Genomic DNA, 26,354 nt, shown 5'->3' on the forward strand with positions numbered 1-26,354 from the left:
AGGATACCAAGGCAAAACCCATCCACACTAGTACCTGAACGGTCATGCCATCCGAATGATGGAGGATACAGCTTGACCCCTGGCAGACTGTGCTCTCCAGCATTTTTGTCAGAACCACAGAGAGACCATTCATGTCTATTCCCCTACCTAAAGAAAAAAAAATGATAAAAAAAATAAAATACACCAAGGACAAAAATCAGTCTGGGACTCGAGACCCATGTCTGCCTCTTACATGACACTAAGCTAAGCTGAGTAGCTTGGTGCAAGAAAGCGGGTGTAGCCTGATGAGGAGGAGCAGATTTATTTTTCTTTAGGTTGTAAATCATAGTGTCAGCCACCCAGTGGCAGCAGCGTACACCCATGTTTTCCAGTATTCCCCAATGAAGGCTACAAGAATGTATGACTTTTATTGAGGGATAAGCACCTACACAGACATACCACTACTTCCACATGCAAAAAATGCTGACAGTTCCCTGTAATACTGGAAGATAGAGGCTCTTAACCAAAGCAGTACATCAGATGATGACAGCCTTCTAAAAGCTGCGTCGATGCAAATATTTTGGTTAAGCTGTATGGCCAAAAAAAAAAAAAACGTGTCAGGCAAATGAGATTTAGAATTTGAAATCCCCCATTAGTCAAATTTCTCATTTTTGCTTATTTTTCTGCCTCTGTCAGGGGTTTCCGCATAAAGACCATAATCATGCGCTATCGTGTCCTGCAAAAAAAAAAAAAAAGACATACAACACTGCAAATGGAAGTCCAAAACTGCAAACTCTATTGAGACTTTTGTCCAAATCCCATATTCCTTGGTTATAGATGGAAGCTATTAACGGAGACCGCAAGAATGTAATGTGAAACTAGACACATACACAAGACATAACTCTCACATGTTGCAAGTGATTTGTGGTCGCACGCGACTTACAATGAATAAAACAATCTGCAGCCAAAATTCCAGGTTAGAATTTTGCATGACAGTCACTCTGTGGTCACGTAGAGTCTTGTGTATCAGTGCAGCCACATATCACAATTATTACTGCCATTTTCGTGCTGCATGACCAATGTGACCCCATGTATCCCTTGTCTAAAACAGGATTTTTGGGTTGCTTACCGTAAAATCTGTTTCTCGGAGCCTTCATTGGGGGACACAGAGACCATGGGTGTATGCTGCTGCCACTAGGAGGCTGACACTATGCACAAAAAATGGTTAGCTCCTCCTCCGCAGTGTACACCCCACCGACCGGCAAGGAATTCCTCAGTTAGTGAGAAAGCAGTAGGAGAAGTAACAGAATAGATTGAAAACAGAACAGACAACTCAACTGTAAACAACCAACAAACATAATAACAGGAGTTGTAGAACATGGGAGGGTGCTGTGTCCCCCAATGAAGGCTCCGAGAAACAGATTTTACGGTAAGCAACCCAAAAATCCTGTTTTCTCGTTTGCCTTATTGGGGGACACAGAGACCATGGGACGTCCCAAAGCAGTCCCTGGGGTGGGAAACAAACTTCCATCAGGCCAGTGGACTCACCACCGCTGCCTGCAGGATCCTTCTACCTAGGCTGGCGTTCGCCGAAGCGTAGGTGTGGACCTTGTAGAATTTCACAAACGTGTGAACCAAAGACCAGGTTGCAGCTTTGCAAAGCTGCAGCGCGGAGGCTCTGTGGCGTACCGCCCAGGAGGCACCCACTGCCCGGGTAGAGTGCGCTCTGATCCCCGGAGGGGCCACTCGATGCTTAACCCGATAGGCCTCCAAAATTGCCGATCTGATCCAGCGAGCAATAGTAGCTTTGGAAGCCGGGTGACCTTTCCGCGCCCCATCTGGAATGATGAAAAGAGAGTCTGTCTTTCGCAAGGAAGTCGTCCTAGACAGATAGACTCTCATTGCCCTGACCAGATCCAGCTTGTTCAGTGACCGCTCCCGAGGGTGAGTTGGACTCGGACAGAAGGACGGCAGAGCAATATCCTCATTGAGGTGAAAGGAGGACACCACCTTTGGAAGAAAAGAGGGCGGAGGCCGCAGAACTACCTTGTCCTGGTGAAGTACCAAGAAAGGAGAGCGGCAAGAAAGAGCCGCCAATTCTGACACGCGCCAGATGGAAGTGATGGCCACCAGAAAAGCTACCTTCCAAGAAAGGAGAGAAAGGGAAACATCCCTGAGAGGTTCAAAAGGAGAACCTTGCAGAACCTCAAGAACCAGATTAAGATCCCATGGATCCACGGGCGCTCGATACGGAGGAGCCGTGTGAGCCACGCCCTGAAGAAAGGTTTTGACCTGAGGGCGGGAGGTCAACGTCTTCTGAAACAAAATGGACAGCGCCGAAACTTGACCCTTCAAGGAACTGAGCGCAAGCCCCGCATCCAGCCCTGCCTGAAGAAACGCCAGAACGGAAGGGAGCGAAAAGCACATGGGCGCGATGTTATTGGCCTCACACCAAGTGAAATAGGCCTTCCAAGTACGGTAGTAAATTTTGGAAGATGATGGCTTCCTGGCTCGGATCATGGTATGAATTACTCGACCGAAGAATCCTGCTAGTTTCAAAACCTCAGTCTCAACAGCCATGCCATTAAATTGAGCGGCCGAGAATTGGGGTGGCAAATCGGGCCTTGAGACAGCAGATCTGTCCTGTCTGGAAGCTTCCAGGGGGCGTCCGCGAGAAGGTTGACAATGTCCGCGAACCAAGACCTTCTGGGCCAATTCGGGGCGATGAGAATGACTGGAATTCCTTCTGCTTTGATCTTCTTCAACAGCTTGGGAAGAAGAGGCAGGGGAGGAAACAGGTAGGGGAGCTCGAACTGCGACCAAGGAATGGCCTGGGCGTCGGCGCCCACAGCGAGAGGATCCCGAGCCCTGGATACAAACTGTGGGACTTTCCTGTTGAGGCGAGAAGCTAGCAGATCTACGTCTGGGGCTCCCCAACGACGGCAGAGCTGAAGAAATACCTCCGGTTGTAGGGACCACTCTCCTGCCGCGAGGCCCTCGCGGCTGAGAAAATCGGCGGCCCAGTTGTCTACGCCGGGAATGTGTACCGCGGAGATTGTCGGTACCGAAATCTCTGCCCACTGAAGGATCTTTGACACTTCTGCCAGGGCTGAGACACTCCGTGTCCCTCCTTGACGGTTGACATATGCCACCGCTGTGGCATTGTCTGTCTGAATCCGGACAGGCAGGCCCCTGAGGAGCCTCTCCCAGTGGACGAGAGCCAGATGGATCGCTCGTATCTCTAGGACGTTGATCGGCAGAGCAGATTCTTGAGTCGACCAACGACCCTGAACAGTGTGATTGCGGAACACTGCACCCCAGCCGAGGAGGCTGGCATCCGTTGTTACAATCTACCAGTGAACAGGAAGAAAAGACCGCCCCAAGAGGATGAGAGGTGACGTCAACCACCAGTTGAGTGACCGCTTGATCCAGCATGAAAGGCGAACAGGGCGATCCAGGGACAGAGCCGACCTGTTCCACCTCGACAGAATGGCCTGTTGGAGAGGCCTGGTGTGAAATTGGGCAAAGGGAACTGCCTCTATCGCCGCCACCATCTTTCCCAGGACCCGCATAGCTGTACGGAGGGACGGAAATCGTGTGGTCTGCAGCGATCGTACATCCTGCTGCAGGGAGAGAATCTTCTCTTGTGGGAGAAAGACCCTTAACCGACGAGTGTCGAACAGTAGGCCCAGAAACACAAGACGTTGAGTAGGGACCAGACAGGACTTTTTCCTGTTGACGATCCACCCGAAATTGGAAAGAGTATCTAGGACGATCGCCAAACTGAGACGTGCCTATTGGAAAGCGGGAGCTTTGATCAGAATGTCGTCGAGGTACGGAAAAAGAACGAGACCTCTGATCCTCAACAAGGCCATCAACGCAGCCATGATCTTCGTGAAGACTCTGGGAGCGGTGGTGAGACCGAAGGGCAGCGCGACGAACTGGTAATGTTACTGGCGAACCGCAAAACGCAGGAACTTCTGATGTCCGGAGAATATGGGAACATGTAGATAGGCATCTTGGATGTCTATCGAACACATGAATTCCTGCTCCTCCATGGAAGCGATTACCGAACGAACCGACTCCATCCGGAAGTGGCGAAGGCGAACTCTCTTGTTGAGCAGCTTGAGATCCAAGATGGGTCGGACCGCCCCGTCTTTTTTCGGCACGACAAACAGGTTTGAATAAAACCCTGTAAACCGCTCCGATTCGGGAACGGGCACAAACACCCCGGAACTGAGGAGAGAGTCGATGGCCGTAAAGAACCCCGGGATCAAAGCTGGATCTTTTGGAGGACGGGATTCGAAGAAACGATCCCGTGGAAGAGAGACGAACTATCTTGTATCCTGACGATACAACCTCCCTGACCCAAGCGTCCTCTACTGAGGCCAGCCAGACGTCCTTGAAGAACAGGAGTCGACCTCCCAATTGGAAGGGACCCTCGGGAGTCCGAGGATAGTCATGTTGATGTGGACCGTCCAGATCCGGATCTGGATGGTTTGCCCTGCGAAGAGTGGGAGCGCCAGGAGGGAGTGGGTCTGAAGGAAACTTTCTTCCTATCTTGGCGTGCCTGCGGTCCTTGTTGGTTGGAGGAGGTCTCCGCCGTATTGAAACGGCGGTAAGCCTGAAAGGGTCGAAACTGACGCCTTATTGGGGGTCTGCGAAGCTTGGACTGAGGCAGGAGAGAACTTGTGCCTCCGGTGGCGTCCTTAATAATCTGGTCCAATTGGGATCCAAAGAGGCGCCCTCCCTGAAAAGGGAGATTAGTAAGATACTTTTTAGAAGACAGGTCCGCCTGCCAGGCCTTGAGCCAAATTGTACGTCGGATTGCCACAACGTTACTTGACGCCTGAACTGCGCAGGATGCGGCATCCAAAGAAGCAGAAAGCAGATAATCCCCCGCATGGGAAATCTGATTGGCGAGATCGGCCAATCGATCTGGTTGTGCTTTCTCTAGGATGCCCTGACGAAGATCCTCTGCCCAAGTGGCTATGGCCTTTGCTGCCCAAGATGAGGCAAAAATTGGGCACACCGCCGTCGAAGCCGCTTCGAAGGCAGACTTCGCCAGGGATTCTATAATCCTATCATTAGAATCCTTCAGAGACGCCACGCCTGACAGCGGGAGAATCGTGTTATTAGAAAACCTGGACACGGGCGGATCGATCGAGGGGGAAGCAGACCAGTTGTCCGTGAGCTCTTTAGCAAACGGGTACAGAACGCCGAGACGCTTTCCTCGTTGAAAGCGTCTGGTCGGATCTCCTCTTTCCCTGGTAAAAATCTTTTCAAACTCGGAATGTAAAGGGAATACCCTGGAGGGTGTTTCCTCCCGTCTGAACGAAACCTCATGATCTGAGGATTTCGCAGGGGGGTCAGCAATGTCGAAGGTCTGATGGATCGCTGCAATGAGGTTCTGCACAGTAACCCTCATGTTCGCATCCTGGTCCGAATCCAGCTCTAAGATCCCCTCAGATGACCTGTCCGAGAGCGCTTCACCTGACTCGGGTGAGGAGGCCCGGGAGTGAGGCTGCTGAGGACTATGTGGAGACATGGGGCGAGGAGAGGATTCCGGCTGGAGATCCTGCCTGGGTCTTTTGCGACTAACGCTGGCCGACTCAGATGGAACCTCTTGAGGCCTGCTGGACCCTGTAGAGGTGTCCAGGGGCAACTTATCCAGAACGGCTACCAGGGACTGAGACACCCTGGTGAGGTCTGCCACTGACTGTGATAGAGACGAGGCCCAGCCGAGCATGGGGGGTTCACTCTCGCCTGGGGCCCTAGATGGCTCCTGGGCGGCGTCAGGTTGAATAGGATTGCTACAATCCAGGCAGAGGGAAGTGGACTGACCTGAGGGAAGTTTGCGATTGCAAGAAGAGCATGCAAAGAACTTGACTAGAGTGCAGGGGGGAGCCGCAGGGCGGTTACGGTCAGATTTGGAGTTAGACATAGTGAAAATCTGAGGGAGAGCCGGAAGGTTGGGGGACAGGGTGCAGAGAAGGGTGTCAGCCTGCAGATGCAGAGCTACTCACGGTCCGGTGACCCCAGAGACGAAGGTATCCACCACTCTGCAGATGCAGGTCAGAGGAATATCCGGCGGACAGGCCCAGGGAGCGATATCTGGCTGACAGGGGCGTCCGGCTGCAAAGATGGCGACCGCCTGAAGGAATCAGGGAAAACGCGCTCCCAGGGGAAGGAGGGCGGAGCTAACCGCCTGCTGAATCAGGCACCGCCCCTGGCCAGGAACAGGCTAAGAAGGGCGGTGGGAGGGCCTGGATCGGGGGGGCGTGGCCGCGATACCTGAGTAGGCCCGAACTGAAGCCGGGGCCTAAATTACTAGCGGCGACCGCCTGTCAGCACGGGGTCGGCGTCGCAATGCGAGCGCCGCCGCGAGAGGACCCTGGGATACCCGATCGGAGTGTCGGGGGAGAAGAGGACGGTGAAGGGGCTGGCTGTAGGAGCAGGATGGGCGCAGGAGATTGCAGCGCCACCGCATCCCTGCTCCAGTGAAGACGCTGCGAACGCGCCCTCGGGGAGGAATGCTGCTGGCCAAAGGGTCCCCATACTTACCCGTCCCGGGAAAGTACCTGTACATGAAGAGTCTGCGTCTCAACCAACCGACAGGCTCTGGTAGGCGAGTGGGTGGGAGACTGGCGACGAGGACCCTCTGGATCGCTGACACATCTTCGTGTTGGCGTCCGCCTGGAAGGCTGGTGGTCCTGCTACGGAGAACTGTGAGGATACGGGGTGGCAGTACACGCCGTACTCACAAACTCCTTGTGGGAGTACAGATGTGACCATTCACACTGTATCCCTCCGGGAAAACCTGAAAAGGAACGACGCACATCGAGGTAGATATGAGTGTAATTAAAGACCCGTGTCCACCTCCTACTGACACTAAGCTAAACTGAGGAATTCCCTGCCGGTCGGTGGGTTGTACACTGCGGAGGAGGAGCTAACCTTTTTTTGTGCATAGTGTCAGCCTCCTAGTGGCAGCAGCATACACCCATGGTCTCGGTGTCCCCCAATAAGGCGAACGAGAAAACGAGAGCTACACAAGGCGTCCGTTGAGCAGAAAACCCTTTGTTTTTTTGCATACTACTACTATGGGTCACGACAGCTGCATTATAACCGTGTGATAATATCATGCAGCTTTGGATGGCTGTATCTTTTTGCAGCCCCAGAATATTGCCACCTTGAATTCTGGACAACTTGGAACAGACCTAAAGAATGAAGAAAATGACAAATCCTCACCAAGTTTCGCCATTCCTTCTACTCCGGAGAGCGTGGGCTGTGCAATGTTCCCTTGGACCGATACCTCACAAGGTCTTGTCAACTTATTCTCAGCAGAGGACGAAGCTTCGCATTTTAGCTTCCTGTTGGGAATAGCTGGAGACACACAAACACGATATAATATTAGGATATCATCCTGACCACAAAGCCTCTATACAGGTATAATCACCTTTTTGGCCTAAATTTCTGCTATTAAAGTGGTTATCCTATAAATCATTTTCATAGCAAACGTCCTGCAGGGCCTCCAATTGCTGTCCTACAGTACTCTGCAGGGTTTCTCTGGCAGCTGAAAACGTAACCCCCTTCTTCGTTCCCCTGAAGAAGGAGACGGCGAAAGAGCACTCAGCTCATAACTTGCAGTGGAGACTCGTGCGGCAGCGGCACGGACTGAGGAATGGTGATTGCACAGGCATCTTTTAAATTACTGCAGCTATTATTGGGGGCACATTTTCTCAGCTCTAGTTAATTTATTGCCTCTACCCCTGAAAAAGCTTGAGCGAAACGCATAGAGGACACGGCATTGTCGACTATATCTGTTTCTATCATCTGGATAAAAAAGTAAATCAAAACATTTGGAAGCATATTTATTAAACCTTTTATATCAGAAAACTGGTTTAAAAGCTATAAAAAAAAAAATCTCAATTATTGTACAAAGGGGAGTTGCACTGATGGCTTTTTTTCTCTCCAGTTTAAGTTGGCTTTGCTGAAACAGGAGATGCTGGGGTGGAACGGAGCATGGCCACATCCGCTCAAATTCATCAGAAAAAACTCCAGCTGCTTTGTATGCCAGAAATGCAGCTTCAATCCCTAATGGGAGCAGCATTTCTGGTGCAGCGTAGAGGCGCATGCCACTTAGATTAGGCGCCAGATTCATTAAGAGGCATTGGCATTTAAAAACTTCTCAAGATGACAGCCAACATCCCGCTAAACATCTTCCGAAGACCACCCCCCGCCCATGTCTGCCCTGTGACATTTCTAGGAAGACAAGCTTGTGGCTGAGCTTCATAGGAGATTGTCCATTCCATAATACAACACTGGGGTTTTGCACAGATTTTCAAGAGAGCATAGGTTCAAATCCCCTTAAAAACACACTATATAATCCCAAAATATAAAATCACATCCTTTTTCCTGGATCTAAATAGTCCAAAAAAATGAAAATAAGGAGGGCGGGGGGAGTTCTGTCCTTTGGAGAGTTAAGGACATGAACACCTTCAGGTACAGACTTCCGTTTTCCACAGTTTGGCTTTTGCAGGTTCTTTATTTCCCTGCACATTGCTGGTTGCAGAATGAGCTAACTGAGAATCTGCCAGTGAGTTTAGTCTGACAGGGAGTTCGTAACACTCATCTGTCTTTAAAGGAATGCATGGCCAAGGAGAAAAATTCCCCTGGGGCTTATAGCTGTCAAAATGAAGAAAAAAAAAAACAAAGCTAAGTGATACTTAGTTCCAGCAGCCACCTGGAACCAGCGCAGGCTGCTCTCGGGTCTTCGCTCACACAGGAAGAGTAGACGCAACAGCTACAGCTGGATCAATGCTACCTGTGATTGACTGCAGCAGTCAGGCGATTTGAGTGAGCAGCATGTCACGTTTCTCTTATGACTAGCTGCTCAAGTCGACTGACCGCTGCAGCCAATCATGGGCAGCATCAGTCCGGCTGTTGGTGAAATGGTGACGTCTCCTTTTCCTATGTATCACTTATTCTGTTATTTTTCTACAGCTCCAAGCGCTTGGGGAAATGTTAATTTTTGCCCAGATAACCCCTTTAAATCAGGAGGAGCTCAAAAAGGAGATTTTTGTGTACTCACCGTAAAATCTCTTTCTCTTAGCCTCTAATTGGGGGACACTGAACCATGGGTGTTATGCTGCTGTCCACTAGGAGGCGACACTATGCATAATCTGAAAAAGATTACCTATGGCTCCTCCTCTGCAGTATACACCCCTGGACGGCGTCAGCCCTCTCCAGTTTTGTGCAAAAGCATTAAGAGGAATGTAACAGAAACGACATAACCATGCCTGTAAGAAGGCAACTATGTACGAGCTCAAAGAACAATATGAGAAATCAACCGTAAACAACGGCCTGTAAGGGCAACAGGGTGGGAGCTGTGTCCCCCAATTAGAGGCTAAGAGAAAGAGATTTTACGGTGAATACACAAAAATCTCCTTTACTCTGTCGCCTCATTGGGGGACACAGAACCATGGGACGTCCCAAAGCAGTCCCTGGGTGGGAAGCAATGGACGGATATTGTGCTAGCAGGTCCCTAAACTTGGGGCACTGCCGCCTGCAGAACCCGTCTACCCAGGCTCGCGTCTGCTGAGGACTGGGTATGAACTCTGTAGTGTTTGGTAAATGTGTATAGGCTAGTCCAAGTGGCCGCCTTACACACTTGTTGTGCCAAAGCCTGGTGCCGAATGGCCCAGGAGGCCCCCTACTGCCCGCGTAGAGTGTGCCGTGATACCGGCCGGAAGAGGAGAATTGTTAAGGCGGTAAGCCTCTTGTATGGTGGACTTGATCCACCTGGCAAGGGTGGCTTTGGAAGCCGGCAGACCCTTTCGAACGCCTTCCGGAAGAAGGAAAAGGGAATCAGACTTCCGGAAGGGTGCAGTCCTAGACACGTATATACGCAATGCCCTGACGAGGTCAAGCGTATGCAGAGCCTTCTCCACTCTATGAACCGGAACCGGGCAAAGGGATGGCAACGAAATTTCCTCATTGAGGTGGAAGTTGGACACAACCTTCGGAAGGAAGGATGGGACTGTACGGAGAACCACCTTGTCCTGGTGAAAGGCTAGGAAGGGCCGTCTACAGGAGAGTGCTGACAATTCAGACACCCTGCAAAGCGAGGTGATTGCCACCAGAAAAACCACTTTCTGTGATAGAATGCGGAGTGGGACTTCCTTAAGGGGTTTGAAAGGTGGTGCCTGCAATGCTGTCAGGACCAAGTTGAGGTCCCACGTTTTCAGTGGACGTCTGTGGGGGGGGGGGGGGGGGAACGGGAAACCCCCTGTAGAAAGGTCCTTACTTGCGGCTTCTTAGCGATGCGCCTCTGAAAGAGCGCTGACACCTGGTCTTAAGCGAGCCTAGGAATAGCCTGGCGTCCAGGCCCGACTGAAGAAACCCAAGTACCTTTGGGAGGTAATAAGGGAGTGGGACCTGTCCGCGAGATTCACACCAGGTAAAAAAAAAAAAAAAAAAAAAAAAAAGAAAAGTCCTTTAGGTGTGCCTCCTTGCGACACTAAGCAAAAACAGAAGAAGGCTGACGCCGTCCAGGGGTGTATACTGCAGAGGAGGAGCCATAGGTAATCTTTTTCAGATTATGCATAGTGTCGCCTCCTAGTGGACAGCAGCATAACACCCATGGTTCTGTGTCCCCCAATGAGGCGACAGAGTAACAGTTTTTTTCTCTAATATAGTCTCCAGATAGTTGATTATCAGTTCAATGATCTTCTGTTTGGGATATCATCGACACCAAGAATCTTCACAAAGACTATGACAGAAGTCATTGCTAACATCAGAGGACAGAATACTTGCACAATACCATGCCCCGATGACTTCCTCCTTGTAGCCCCCTCTATACTGTTACTTCAGCAGCATCTACACACAGCGACCCAGATTTTATCATCCCTGGAATGGCTGGTGAACCATCAAAAATCGGACATTTTTCCTTCCATGACAAAAGCGTTCCTAGGAGTTTTGCTGGATTCTCACAAACAGACTTCATTCTTACCCGAAGATAAACAGATCCAGCTAAGTTCACCAAAAGGCATTCTATGGAGCAGGAAACGGATGACGGTAAGGGTTGCTATGTCTGTCCTAGGCTCTATGACATCTTGCATTCAAACAGTAACTTGTGCCCAGGCACACACCAGAGCCCTACAGATCTATATTATTGCAAATTCGGATGGGTCCCTGGATTCCCTGAACAATAAAATCCCAATATCTGCTCTGGTAAAAGCCGCTCTTTCTTGGTGGCTCAGCCCAAAGAACCTAAAAACAGGAGTCCCGTGGATCCAGGACCCTCCAGTGACCACAGAACTAGATGCCAGCAAAAGAGGATGGAGGGCTATAGTCTCCTAAACCCCTTTCCAGGGACTCTGGTCGAGAGAGATCAGTCAACAATCCTCGAACTTGAGGGAACTAAAAGCTGTGGAGGAAGTGCTCAAATTAGCGACACCTCTGGTCCGGGACACCCATGTAAAGGTCTATTCTGACAACATAACTATGGTCGCTCACCTCTGCCATCAGGGAAGCACGAGACATGAAGAACTGAAGACAATCTCGGCAAGAATATTCTCCTGGGCAGAAGAATGTCTGCTTTTCCTATCAGATCTCAATACAAAAGGATCAGTCAACATCCAGGCTGATTTCCAGAGCAGGAAAGATGTCCATCCAGGAGAATGGAGTCTAAATCCAAAAGCATTACAGATGGTTGCCCAGAACTAGATCTTTTTGCCTGACGCCAGAAGGCAAAAGTGGTTGTTCTTCTCCTTGAGGCCAAACGATACCTGTCTAGGTATGGCCACGTTTGCCCACCAGTAGAGTAACAGGCCAAGAGAAACGAAACCAAAAAGACCCCAGTGATCCTAATTGCACCGTTCCAGACGAAAAGAAGCAGGATTGGCACCCTAAGCAAACTGTGTATTGATGGTCCCCTGATCCCTCTACCAATCAGAGATCTTCTGTACCAAGTGATGATTTACCATCCAGACCCCGAGAGTCTACATCTGGTTGCCTGGATTCCGAATTTGCAATCTTAAAGACCAAGGGTCTCTCAGATAGTGTCACTGGAACGCTCCAAAATAGTAGGAAGCCGGTAACAAATGCCATACATCACAAGATATGGAAGACTTTAATATCATGGTGTGTGCCCAAACATCCATCTCCGGCAACCAAACATCAAGCAAATCTTCAATTTTCTACAATAAGGCCTGGAAAAGGGTCTCAAACCCAGCACTCTCAACTTTCAAGATCAATGATCAACCTAGACCCCTACTGGGACCTTAATATTGTCCTCAAAGTGCTAACACTTCCACCATTTCAGCCCTTAGTAATAAAGTTGGACAGACTGGCCTGGAAGACAGCCTTCCTTGTAGTGATCACTACAGCCAGAAAAGTGGGTGAACTGCAGGCCCTCTCAATTAACAAACTAGACTTAAGAATCCTAGGAGACCAACTCATTCTTCGCCTTGACCCATCAATTCTACCCAAAGTAGTTTCAGACTTCCACAGATCTCGAGAGATAATTCTCTCCTCCTTCTGCCAGAATCCAATAAAAAAGAAGAAATAAGGGAATGTTTCCATGGTCAGGATTCCTTCATGATTTGCTGCGGATTGGACGCTGCGTACAGCCGCAGAGTCCAATCAGCAGTGTCTAGATGTTACAGCACAGTGGAGGGGATTTTATGAAATCTCATCTCCACTATGCGTGCACGGCCGCATCCGGCGGCCCTGCGTAACCGGACATGCGGCGCGTCTTTATAGACCACAGCATGAATAACCCAGTCTATGAATAGGATGCAGTGATTCTGCATGTGTTCAATGAACACATCCAGAATCACCGCGCGAACAACAGGGGGCGGCGCTTTGGGCGGAACAGGGTATCCGCTGTGTCCAAAGCACAGGGATTCCGGCCCATGGAAACATACCCTAAGAATTTCATAAACTGGATGTACTCTGGAAGGGTGGTCCTTCATTATGTCCATGAGGCACGGATATGGAGAAAACACCAAAATCTATTTATCCAGTTTTACAGCCAGAATAAAGGGAAGAAGTCTTCCAAAAGCAAGATCGCCAACTGGATCAAAAGAGCAATTATTGCGGCATATCAGATCCAGAAACTTATAGAACGGACTTTTACAGATGCGGCAATACCAAGTATAAACATCTACATATCCTTATAATATTTTTTATTTTCGGATTGGAAAAAGGGGAGTGCTACAAACTAATATTAATTTGTTTTCAGATTTTAATGTTTTATTATTTTTCACTTTACTTTTTAATTGCCCTACGCACTTGAACCTGTGATAGGTTATACTATATACTCTTAAATTATTCAACTGCTCTTTCTATATGGCATGAGCAGGATCACTAATCCCTTCTGATAATGTCCTGTACATATACGGTGTATAACTTGTCGGCTGTATGGAGCGGGCTCAGGAGCTCCGTTATACAGCCAATACCTGATCTAACAGTAGTGATCAGATCTAACTCAGATGGCTGCTGTCAATCAAAGACAGCAGCATTTAGGTGCCGATAACTCAGTGGGGTGTCCGTTTAGGTGCCCATTGCAGGTCTTCTTTCATTAGTGTAGGTCCTGGGTCCCCAACCGCCGGTCCGCGGCCCAGCACCGGGCCGCTGCAGTGCCCTTGCCGGTCCGCGGACACAAGGGGAGCCAGGGGCGGTCAGTGGCGTAGCGGGGGCTGGGGCGGCGTGTGTAGCGGCGGCAGGGAGCGATCCAAGCAGCTCCGCTGCCTGCAAGAGGGAATAGCAGGAGCGGAGCTGCAAGGACCCGTCCACTGCGTCCAGCTTCCTGCCCGCCGCCCGCGCTTCCTGTCTCTGACTGACACAGAGAGGAGCGCGGCCGCTGCTGTGTCAGAGCGAGGAAGCGCGGGCGGCGGGCAGGTGAGAGGAGAGAGGTGGTGTGTGTATGTATGTATAATGTGTGTGTATGTATGTCTGTCTGTGTGTGTACATGTATGTCTGTGTGTGTGTGTGTGTGTGTGTGTGTGTGTGTGTGTGTGTGTGTGTATGTGTGTTGGTCTGTGTTTGTGTAGCCTGGCCCTGGAGGAGATGGGGACATGAGGAGAAGGCCATGAGGGGAGTGATGGAGAGACAGCAGTGATGGGGTGAAGGCAATGATGGGGAGAGGGGAGTGATGGGGTGAAGGCAATGATGGGGAGAGGGGAGTGATGGGCTGAAGACAATGATGGGGAGAAGGGAGTGATGGGGTGAAGGTAATGATGGGGAGAGGGGAGTGATGGGGTGAAGGCAATGATGGGGAGACAGCAGTGATGGGGTGAAGGCAGTGATGGGGAGAGGGGAGTGATGGGGTGAAGGGAGTGATGGGGTGAAGACAATGATGGAGAGAAGGGAGTGATGGGCTGAAGACAATGATGGGGAGAAGGGAGGGATGGGGTGAAGGTAATGACGGGGAGAGGGGAGTGATGGGGAGAAGGGAGTGATGGGGAGAAGGGGGTGATGGGGAGAAGGGAGTGATGGGGAGAAGGGAGTGATGGGGAGACAGCAGTGATGGGGTGAAGGCAGTGATGGGGAGACGGGAGTGATGGGGAGAAGGGAGTGATGGGGAGAAGGGAGTGATGGGGAGAAGGGAGTGATGGGGAGAAGGGAGTGATGGGGAGAAGGGAGTGATGGGGTGAAAGTAATGATGGGGAGAGGGGAGTGATGGGGTGAAGGCAATGATGGGGAGACAGCAGTGATGGGGTGAAGGCAGTGATGGGGAGAGGGGAGTGATGGGGTGAAGGCAATGATGGGGAGAGGGGAGTGATGGGGTGAAGGCAATGATGGGGAGAGGGGAGTGATGGGGTGAAGGCAATGATGGAGAGAAGGGAGTGATGGGCTGAAGACAATGATGGGGAGAAGGGAGTGATGGGGTGAAGGCAATGATGGGGAGAAGGGAGTGATGGGGTGAAGGTAATGATGGGGAGAGGGGAGTGATGGGGAGAAGGGAGTGATGGGGTGAAGGCAATGATGGAGAGAGGGGAGTGATGGGCTGAAGGCAATGATGGGGAGAAGGGAGTGATGGGGTGAAGGCAATGATGGGGAGAGGGGAGTGATGGGGTGAAGGCAATGATGGGGAGAAGGGAGTGATGGGGTGAAGGCAATGATGGGGAGAAGGGAGTGATGGGGTGAAGGCAATGATGGGGAGAAGGGAGTGATGGGGTGAAGGCAATGATGGGGTGAAGGCAATGATGGGGAGAGGGGAGTGATGGGGTGAAGGCAATGATGGGGAGAAGGGGGTGATGGAGCACTCATTCAAAACCTATGGTGAGTTGAGTCACATTATAAATGTTATTTAATTATAAGTATGCACTGCTACACTACAACCGTGTCCATAGCCCCGCCCCCTTATGGCCAAAGCCCCACCCCTGCCACACCTCCATCCCCGCCCTGCCGGGCCATGGAAGAATGGTCTTGCTTGAAACCGGTCCCTGGTGCAAAAAAGGTTGGGGACCACTGGTGTAGGTGACCTGACATAATGCCCTTCAATGGAAGCCCAAAGGGGAAATGAGTCAGCAGACAATTCATGGATGTGGGAGATCCGTCGTGCAGACATATAGTCCACGTGAACGTATAGCTACCTGGAGGCGGTAAATAGCCATGAAACAGCACACTGCCACACGAGGAGCGCTCCAGCTCTTCACATAAGAGCAGTCTTCTTACTATCAAATAAAGGAAATAAAATAGTCAGACAACTCGACAGACCATAATACAGAAGTCACTTCTCACGTCAGAATTCTCTCTATCCTACCTAGTTTACATATGTGGATTAAAAACACAGGTCGAAGGATATTAAAATACTACTGTCAGGTGAAATGAAGAACATTAATTATCTGGAGACAATGGCACCTGTCAGGAATAGGATATATTAGGCATGGAGGGAACAGTTATCGCTGCAAGTTGATGTGCTGGAAAAACACAAAATGGGCCTTGTGGGGTGGATACTTTACCCGCACGCAGCACACCTTGTCAGGGGCGGGTGGATTCTCACACCTATGTGCTGTCACTATATTTTGATGCCGGCATCGGGAGCAGGCGGTCGCGTGACCACAAGTATTTGATTTGTCACATTCAAACTTGACGTGTCCAACCTCGTTCAATACACTAGACATGCACATCTAGTCGAAATGTGTCTGCATGTATGCAAATCACACAATTGAGGTCACATGCCTGTCCGCTCCCGGAGAATTCTTACAGTGCGCACTGTGAAGATTCACAAGTCTGCAGTCTCATAGAGTGACTGCAGATTTGTACCTCAAGTCTGGACAACCGCTTTAAGATGGGAATAAAGGCTTGTCTATAAGTGTAACATTAATGAAATTACCCAGTGGAGTGATTCCATAGAATTCAGCTTCGTGTCGAAGAACATTCAGGCTGACACCTCTGGATAACGAGAGAATAAGTAAAGGTTAGAACATTAATACAAAACTTAGAACCATTTGTTACCACGGAGGAGGATCCCATGCACTGGGATATTCATTGGCAGTCTCAGATTTCCTACAGGGTTTGTCACACCAGTTAATGGGGCTGTGCAGATATTAACCCCTTCCTGACATCCGACGTACTATCCCGTCCATGGGACCCGGGCCCCTATGCCCATGGATGGGATAGTACGTCTACCGCGATCAGCGGCGCCCATGTGGTGAGCGCCGCTGATCGCGGCCGGGTGTCAGCTGATTATCACAGCTGACACCCGGCACAATGTGTCAGGTGCGGTCACGGACCGCCCCCGACACGTTAACCCCTTACACACTGCGATCAAACATGATCGCGGTGTACCGGGGTTTAAAGGGAAGCATCGGCAGGGAGGGGGCTCCCTCCGTGCTTCCCTGAGCCCCCCACGGCAGCGCAATTTGCAGCGCTGCTGCCGGGGGCTCCTTTCCTGCAGGCCCCCGAATCCAAGATGGCGACGGGGGCCTTCGGGGGCCTGCAGGAAGCTGGCTTCCTCAGTGCCTGCAAAGCGCAGGCATGAGGAAGCCTTGTGCACTGCCTGTGACAGATTGCTGATCTGTCACAGTGATCTGTGGTGTGACAGATCAGCGATCTGTCACAGAACAGTGATGTCCCACCTGGGACTATTTAATAAAGTAAAAAAAAAAATAAAAATAAAGTGTTAAAATAATAAAAATCGCCAAATAAATTGCAAAAAAAAAAAAAAAAATATTCCCCCAAATAAATCCATTTTTTGAAAATAAAACAAAAAAAACAATAAAAGTACACATATTAGGTATCGCCGCGTCCATAACGACCCGCCCTATAAAACTGTCCCATTAGTTAACCCCTTTAGCAAAACCCTTAAAAAATAAAAATAAAAAACGAAGCAAAAAATAATGATTTATTATCATACCGCCAAACAAAAAGTGTAATAACGCGTGATCAAAAAGACGCATATAAATATCCATGGTACCGCTGTAAACGTCATCTTGTCCCGCAAAAAATGAGCCGCCACACAGCATCATCAGCGAAAAAATAAGAAAGTTATAGCTCGCAGAATAAAGCGATGCAAACATAATAATTTTTTATATAAAATAGTTTTCATTGCATAAAACCGACAAAACATAAAAAAACGACCTAAATGAGGTATTGCTGTAACCGTACTGACCCGAAGAATAAAACCGCTTTATCAATTTTACCGCACGCGGAACGGTGTAAACGCACCCGCCCCAAAAGAAATTCATGAAACGCTGGTTTTTGTTCATTCTGCGTCCCAAAAATCGGAATAAAAAGTGATCAAAAAATGTCACGTGCCCGAAAATGGTACCAATAAAAACGTCAACTCGTCCCGCAAAAAATAAGACCTCACATGACTCGGTGGATCAAAATACGGAAAAATTATAGCTCTCAATATGTGGTGATGCAAAAACTATTTTTACAATAAAAAGCGTCCTTTAGCGTGCGACAGCCGCCAAACATAAAAACCGCCATAAATAGTAAATCAAACCCCCCGTTATCACCCCCTTAGTTAGGGAAAAATAATAAAATAAAAAAAATGTATTTATTTCCATTTTTCCATTAGGGTTAGGGCTAGGGTTAGGGCTAGGGGTTTGTTGGGGTTCGGGTTGGAGTTAGAATTGGTTGTTTCCACTGTTTGGGCACATCAGGGGCTCTCCAAATGCAACATGGCGTCTGATTTCAATTCCAGCCAATTCTGAGTTGAAAAAGTCAAATGGTGCTCCTTCCCTTCCAAGCTCTGACATGCGCCCAAACAGTGTTTTACCCCCACATGTAGGATATCAGCCTACTCAGGACAAATTGCAAAACAATTTTTGGGGTCCAATTTCTCCTGTTACCCTTAGGAAAATAAAAAATTGGGGGCAAAAATATCATTTTTGTGGAAAAAAATGATTTTTTTATTTTCACGTCCGAGCGTTATAAAATTCTGTGAAGCACTTGGGGGTTCAAAGTGCTCACCACACATCTAGATAAGTTCCGTGGGGGGTCTAGTGTCCAAAATGGGGTCACTTGTGGGGAGTTTCAATAGTTTAGGTACATCAGGGGCTCTCCAAATGCACATGACACCCGCAGACCATTCCATCAAAGTCTGCATTCCAAAACGTCACTACTTCCCTTCCGAGCCCCGACGTGTGTCCATACAGTAGTTTTCTCCCACATATGGGGTGTCAGCGTACTCAGGACAAATTGGACAACAACTTTTGGGGTTCAATTTCTCCTGTTACCCTTGGGAAAATAAAAAAATTAGGGACTAATTGATCATGTTTGTGGAAAAAATACGATTTTTTTATGTTCATGCCCGGGCATTATAAACTTCTGTGAAGCCCTTGGGGGTTCAAAGTGCTCACCTCACATCTAGATAAGTTCCTTAGGGGGTCTAGTTTTCAAAATGGGGTCATTTGTGGGGGGTTTCCACTGTTTAGGTACATCAGGGGTTTTCCAATCGCGACATGGTGTCCGATCTCAATTCCAGCCAAAAACGTCAAATGGCGCTGCTTCCCTTCCGAGCTCTGCCATGCGCCCAAATAGTGGTTTACCCCCTCATGTGGGGTATCAGCGTACTCAGGACAAATTGCACAATAACTTTTAGGGTCCTGTTACCCTTGGAGAAATAAGAATTGAGGGTGAAAAGATCATTTTTGTGGAAAAAATATGATTTTTTAATTGTACGGCTTTGTTATAAACTTCTGTGAAGCCCTTGGGGGTTCAAAGTTCTCACCTCACATCTAGATAAGTTCCTTAGGGGGTCTAGTTTCCAAAATGGTGTCATTTGTGGGGGGTTTCCACTGTTTTGGTTCATCAGGGGTTTTCCAATCGCGACATGATGTCCGATCTGAATTCCAGACAATTTTGCATTGAAAAAGTCAAACGGCGCTCCTTCCATTCTGAGCTCTGCCATGCACCGAAACAGTCCTTCCCCCCCACATATCAGGTATCAGCGTACTCAGGACAAATTGCACAATAACTTTTGCAGTCCAATTTCTCCTGTTACCCTTGGTAAAATAAAAAAAAATTGAACCTGAAGTACTTTTTTTGTGAAAAAAAGTTAGATGTTCATTTTTTTTAAATATTCAAAAAAATTCCTGTGACGCACCTAAAGGGTTAATAAACTTCTTGAATGTGGTTTTGAGCACCTTAAGGGGTGCAGTTTTTAGAATGGTGTCACTTTTGGGTATTTTCTATCATATAGACCCCTCAAAGTGGCTTCAAATGTGATGTGGTCCGTAAAAATAAAATGGTGTTGTAAAAATGAGAAATCGCTGGTCAACTTTTAACCCTTATAACTTCCTAACAAAAAAAAATTTTGGTTCCAAAATTGTGCTGATGTAAAGTAAACATGTGGGAAATGTTAGTTATCAAGTTTTTTGGGTGCCATATCTGTGATTCAAGGGCATAAAAATTCAAAGTTGGAAAATTGCAAAATTTTCAAAATTTTCGCCAAATTTCCGTTTTTCTCACAAATAAACGCAAGTTATTTGAATGAAATTTTACCACTAACATGAAGTACAATATGTCACGAGAAAACAATGTCAGAATCACCGGGATCCATGGAAGCATTCCAGAGTTATGACCTCATAAAGGTTCAGTGGTCAGAATTGTAAAAATTGGCCCGGTCATGAACGTGCAAACCACCCTTGGGGGTGAAGGGGTTAAAAAGAAAAAACACATTTCTTCCAAAAACAGCACCACAACTGTTCACAGGTTGTCTGGAGTCCAGACCCATTCACATTAATGGAGGCAAGCTGCAAAACCAGCAACAACTCCTACATGGTGCTGTGTTTTTCTAATCCTGTAAAATATCAGTCACATCATATAAATCATCAATGAATGATAAGTCGATTAACCCCTCACCCGCCTGTCAGACATTTAGGTCACATCAGATTTAGTCTAAAGCTACACAGCGACTATCTGAACAGTCATGCCTTCAAAACAATTTATGCATCTTGCTGTCGTACACCTAATTTAGCTCTGATTCTGCTGTAAGTGAAACAGCCAAGTTGCAGACAACTCACATTGTGATGTGCGACTTGCACCAACATCTATAGCAAGTGAGTCGCATGCGACTTCTGACCTAAATTCATTTACGACACACGTCACCCTATAATCACCTGGACAAAACCCATTCCAGAAAACAGCCACCCCGAAGATTCCCGGCTTGACAAGAGCAATCTTATGTCACTTATTAAACCCTTTATGTATGTAAAACCCCATTTTGCTGTAATCCGAGGACATGACGATGACAGTGTATTGTAGCCGGTGTCTGTCCGGACACATCGGAGACTCACCTTAGGTCCAGTTCCTTTGTACGGAGGAAATTCAATATGGGAGCAAATGCAGTGGGATCACGATCGATAAATATCTACAAAGTAGATAAATCGACAAGTTAGGAGAGGCTGAATAACAAGACTTTACTATTCCTGAAATGTTCGATAAACCTGATCTTGTTAAAATGACCACTACAGTAAGAAGACCAGACACGGCCATATAAACCATATAAAAAAAAAATATATATAATTGCCGCTGGTTGAATGCCGTGGTCATCATCACATACCACAGAGCAGCATTTGCTAGTCCCCAGTGGGGGATTTAGTTTGTTATTTTTACAGAATCCAAAAACCAGGTACCTTTTGCTCAGACAACCCCTCTAATTACCTGAGCGCACGTTCAACTTACTTCTATTTTAGCTGTGGATGTGCCCTTATGGGTGTCTCTCCTATGGGTCTAAGGCCTGTATCACACATCCATTTTTAGACGTCCGTCAAAATCCACCGTTTTGCAAAAAAAAAAAAACAAAAAAAAAAAAAAAACAGATCCACCATTTTTTTGGGCGCATCCGTTTTTTTTACCCATAGACTTGCATTAGTGGCTAAAGCGGATCCGTCCAAAAAACGGATCCGTTAGCATCCGTTTGTGGCAAAACGGAAACGGATCCGTTTTTTCACACTTTGGCGGACGCCAAAAAACGGATGTGTGAAACAGGCTTAAGATGGCTGCGTGTGTTTCCATCAAGTTTTTACCCCCCTCCCCATCATGCAATCCAGTAACCCCATCTGGGGAAAAGACAAATATGGAATTTGAGCTTTGTTTTTTATTTTTAAAATAGAAAGGGCAGTCTGAAATCCTAAAATTAGGATTTTTTTTTTTTTTACTAAAGCAATTTTGAAAAAATTCAGAATCTGTGCTGAAAATCTGCATTCAACCCATAAACTGTGAAACTGTGAGAAGGGTTCTCCCAATATAAGGGCATGTGGGTAATACTGTTCGTCCACTCGGGGCACCTAATATATCAATAGGTCCCATATGAGCGGTCATCTACTCAAGTACCTGGACTCATGGGGAGTAGCCAGACCTACGATCTCAGGTCACATTAACATGCAATAAGAAATATTACTCACGGCTCCAGTTTCATCCCGAAGCGTTGAAATCCTTCCGCTCAAGAGACTGCAAAATAAATTTCAGAACGTGAAAAAGAACGTCAGAGAAAGACCGGATAGACTGAAAGCAATAGTGAGAGTAGTATCTACGGCATGTGTCCAATAAACATCTAAAAAAAACTATCGGACAGGTCACGAGAACAAATACGTCTGTGCACTATTTTAGTGCTGCGATTTGGGGTATAAAAAAAAAAAAAACAGCAAAATTGCAAACTTCTCACATGAAAGTTACCGCCAGGTGGACAAGTCACCTCCTTCACATCTTTGCTGAAGGTCTAAAGCTGGCCACACAACGGTCTAATGTGAATGGGGGCACAGGCCGACTGATGGTCGGGGGATGTCAATCACGCCTGCCCAATTGCAGACTGACGATCACAATTGTTCTTCCTGAGATAACCTGGAGGCCGACATGTCCGTCACCTGCTTTCTCATACAGAGCAGAGGAGCCCTCAGGGGAGTCACCTGAACAATCTTTTGACCGACAGCCATCTAATATGTATGGCCAGCTTAGGTAGTGGACCTCAAAAATGATAACCCAGCTATATGCCATTCTCAGGAATACTTGCAGCGCAGGACGACTTCCATATTACAGACATCTTTGCTGACGTTTCCAATCATTAACAGAAAAGACTGAATCAGAACATCTCAGGTTTGATTGCAGGAATTGTCGCTGACACTAGAAATAATGTCATCACCTACCTAGAGAAGAACGAGTCCGGGATCCACATTAGTGTTTGCCTCGAAGTGCTGAACCTGAAGAAAGACAAATAAAAGAATAATGTAATCATATGGTTGCATACCACAGCTGTTCGGTCAGCGTCAGCCCCCGTATAATCACGGCTGCCCGGTCAGCGTCAGCCCCCGTATAATCACGGCTGCCCGGTCAGCGTCAGCCCCCCGTATAAGCACGGCTGCCCGGTCAGCGTCAGCCCCCCGTATAATCACGGCTGCCCGGTCAGCGTCAGCCCCCCGTATAATCACGGCTGCCCGGTCAGCGTCAGCCCCCCGTATAATCACGGCTGCCCGGTCAGCGTCAGCCCCCCGTATAATCACGGCTGCCCGGTCAGCGTCAGCCCCCCGTATAATCACGGCTGCCCGGTCAGCGTCAGCCCCCCGTATAATCACGGCTGCCCGGTCAGCGTCAGCCCCCCGTATAATCACGGCTGCCCGGTCAGCGTCAGCCCCCCGTATAATCACGGCTGCCCGGTCAGCGTCAGCCCCCCGTATAATCACGGCTGCCCGGTCATCGTCAGCCCCCCGTATAATCACGGCTGCCCGGTCATCGTCAGCCCCCCGTATAATCACGGCTGCCCGGTCATCGTCAGCCCCCCGTATAATCACGGCTGCCCGGTCAGCGTCAGCCCCCCGTATAATCACGGCTGCCCGGTCAGCGTCAGCCCCCCGTATAATCACGGCTGCCCGGTCAGCGTCAGCCCCCGTATAATCACGGCTGCCCGGTCAGCGTCAGCCCCCCGTATAATCACGGATGCCCGGTCAGCGTCAGCCCCCCGTATAATCACAGCCGCCAGGTCAGCGCCAGCCCCCCCGTATAATCACAGCCGCCAGGTCAGCGCCAGCCCCCCGTATAATCACAGCCGCCCGGTCAGCGCCAGCCCCCCGTATAATCACGGCCGCCCGGTCAGCGCCAGCCCCCCGTATAATCACGGCCGCCCGGTCAGCGCCAGCCCCCGTATAATCACGGCCGCCCGGTCAGCGTCAGCCCCCCGTATAATCACGGCTGCCCGGTCAGCGCCAGCCCCCCCGTATAATCACAGCCGCCAGGTCAGTGCCAGCCCCCGTATAATCACAGCCGCCCGGTCAGTGCCAGCCCCAGAATAGTCATGACCGCATAGTCAGCGCCAGCCCCCGTACAATCACGGCCGCCCAGTCAGCGCCTGCCCCCGTATAATCACAGCCGCCCGGTCAGCGCCAGCCCCCCATATAATCACAGCCGCCCGGTCAGTGCCAGCCCCCGTATAATCACAGCCGCCAGACTATGTGACTGCTGAGTGGTGACAGCATGAGGTGCCCACGCTGTCACAATTCCCTGGTATTGTGTAAGCGATTTGCAACTTATCAGGCCAATTCATCTGAGCTTAGTCATTTCCATGCATTGATATTTTTTGGAAGCCCCCCCCTCCAGATCTCTTTGAGACCACACTTAAATGGCCAGGTGGTAAGGGGACTTTCACGCAACTTCTTAAATCATCTGTCATGTGATATGCTTTTATAGATTGGGTAGAGGTTTAACTTCTGAGGAGATGGGCCACATTCCCCCTCACCGCCATTCCCTAAAGTCCTTAAAGGAATTGTCCACAACTTAAGATTTTAACGGCCCATCCTTAGAACCGGATATAGATATCAGATCGGAGGGGGTCCAACACCCGGGACATCCACCAATCAGCTGCTTTCAGCTCTGGCAGCGGCCTGATGTAAATAATGTACGGATGTGGTACAGCGAGGCGCCATCCATTATGTAGTGGCCGTTTCTGGGTACTGCAGTTCAGGTCATATTCCCTTCAATATTAGCAGAGCAGCAGTATCAGAAAACGGCCAGAGGTGCAAAGTTAGGTGCCGAAACTGCACTGATCAGATACTGATGTCCTAAGGATCAGGGGTCAGAATGTAAGCCGTGGAAAACCCCTTTAATTGCCATTAAAATGAATCAACTATTTCCAACATCCCCTCATTCAAGTCTCTGCCTGTCCGGCTCTATAGCCGATAACGGAGACGTCCATTCACGGCAGCAGTGAGGGTCCCAGAGGAGAGACCCTCTACCCAAAGCTCTCTATAACCAAACAAGTTATAAGTTTACATAAAAAGTGGGCGCCACGTTGATGACTCCTTTATCGCGGCGCCTTGAATCGACTCCCACGCGGTTCACGTGTTTTGCGCAAGTCAAAAACGGAATTTATTTTTGGTCTTGCACCTTTTTAGAGTAAATGTTTCGCAAAATCTTCGGGCCTCCAAAAAAAAATAAATAAAAAAAAAAAAGATAGTGGGTGGAAGGACTTGAGTACGGTACATCTCTGCAAAACATTTTTTTTTTTTCAAGAAAAAAAAACACATTTGATAAACCAGCGTAGAAAAATTTGGAACAGCAAAATCTGAACATTAAGCAACGCAGCAGAGAATTAAAAAAAAAAAAAAAAAAGAGTGCAAACTTTTTGATGAATTTGTCGCAAATCAAGAAGTCACGGGAAGATTTATGCAAAAATAAATATATATATATATATATATACACTGTATAATATAGGATGATGAATTGCCCCATCTTGTGCTCTGTGCTTGCTGTCAGTGAATAGAACCGGCTTGTTTACATTCTATGGGGACGATAGAAATACATGAAGGGTGCAGCATGGAACCTGGTGTCCTAGGGGTTAATAATAACAATGGCCCCTGCCGGTACCTGGTGCCCCCCACGTCCAGCTGGATGATCTCCCCGGTGCCCGGGGTGAAGTTATTGCAGTTCCCGGCCATGTCCGCTGCGGCCTCAGTCTCCGACCGATCCCCGGGCTGGCGGTGCGGCCTTATCCCGGGATGTCAGCCAGGAGCGCCGCCTACTCCGCCATGGAGAATCCGCTCCTGCAGGGCCGCCCGAAGCCCGACATGTCCCGGCCGAGCAAAAACACGGGGGGTGGAGGAAGACGAGGAGAAGGAGAAGCCCCGGGATGTGGAGGAGGCGGCGTCACTGCCAGGCCTCTCCCGTCATCCCTGAGCCCGGGCCGGCACTGCTGTCTCCATGGAAACCGCACAACATGGCGGCGGCCTGCTGCTCCTGACAGGAGAGGATGAGGGGGAGATAATGACGAAACCATGCAGATATATATATATATATATAGGCAGTGTGCTCGTATTCCCCTCATTATTTTCATGTTTGAGAGCCTTTTTTTCTTTGACGGTATTTTTCACGGTTACCATTATGGTGTATGGAAAATACTAAAACCCTATGTTTCATTTTTGTCCATGCCTACGGTAGATATTTTAGTCGTATTCATCTATACCTATTTTAGATTATTTTCACCGTTTCATTTTCTTAATTTAGTTTTCCTTTCCACTTCACTCTATTTGAAGCAGAATAACCAATTTATTTACTAATGTATTTATTTGACATAAAGTTGCTATACAGGAATGTAGGGGTTAACTTTTTTGGAAACAGAATAACAGTTTTAAGCTCCGTTTTTTTATTGGAATAAGTTCACATTAGTACAACAAGGTTATCTTCCCAGTTTCATTAAGATCATTTTAGGGATTCAGTCTTTATGTGCCGCCATATTCTGCTTCCAACCATGATAACACACTAGGCCTAGGTATGGCAGAATAACGGCGGCACATAAAGACTGAATCCCTAAAAAGATCTGAAACTGGGAAGATAACCTTGCTGTACTAATGTGAACTTATTCCAATAAAAAACCGGAGCTTAAAACTGTTATTCTGTTTCTAAAAAAGTTAACCCCTACATTCATG

The 26,354-nt window shown here is 48.5% G+C and overlaps 1 protein-coding gene across 1 annotated transcript in view; it reads right to left on the reverse strand.

Annotated features, from left to right (window-relative positions):
• The window catches only part of KCTD3 (potassium channel tetramerization domain containing 3), an 84,469-nt gene extending 58,789 nt beyond the window's left edge, over nt 1-25,680 (reverse strand). The window contains exons 1-7 of the mRNA XM_073553354.1: nt 25,297-25,680; nt 22,587-22,640; nt 21,849-21,894; nt 20,739-20,812; nt 16,325-16,383; nt 15,582-15,662; nt 7,228-7,362 (exon numbers count right to left, since the gene is read on the reverse strand). Of these exons, the coding sequence (XP_073409455.1) occupies nt 7,228-7,362; nt 15,582-15,662; nt 16,325-16,383; nt 20,739-20,812; nt 21,849-21,894; nt 22,587-22,640; nt 25,297-25,367 (520 nt within the window). The 5' untranslated portion in view covers nt 25,368-25,680. The remainder of the gene's footprint in view (nt 1-7,227; nt 7,363-15,581; nt 15,663-16,324; nt 16,384-20,738; nt 20,813-21,848; nt 21,895-22,586; nt 22,641-25,296) is intronic.
• Nucleotides 25,681-26,354: the final 674 nt, after the last annotated feature.

Source organism: Dendrobates tinctorius, unplaced genomic scaffold (assembly GCF_039654945.1).
Source record: "Dendrobates tinctorius isolate UK_male_01 unplaced genomic scaffold, ASM3965494v1 ptg000201l, whole genome shotgun sequence".
In the NCBI taxonomy this organism is placed as follows: domain Eukaryota; kingdom Metazoa; phylum Chordata; class Amphibia; order Anura; family Dendrobatidae; genus Dendrobates; species Dendrobates tinctorius.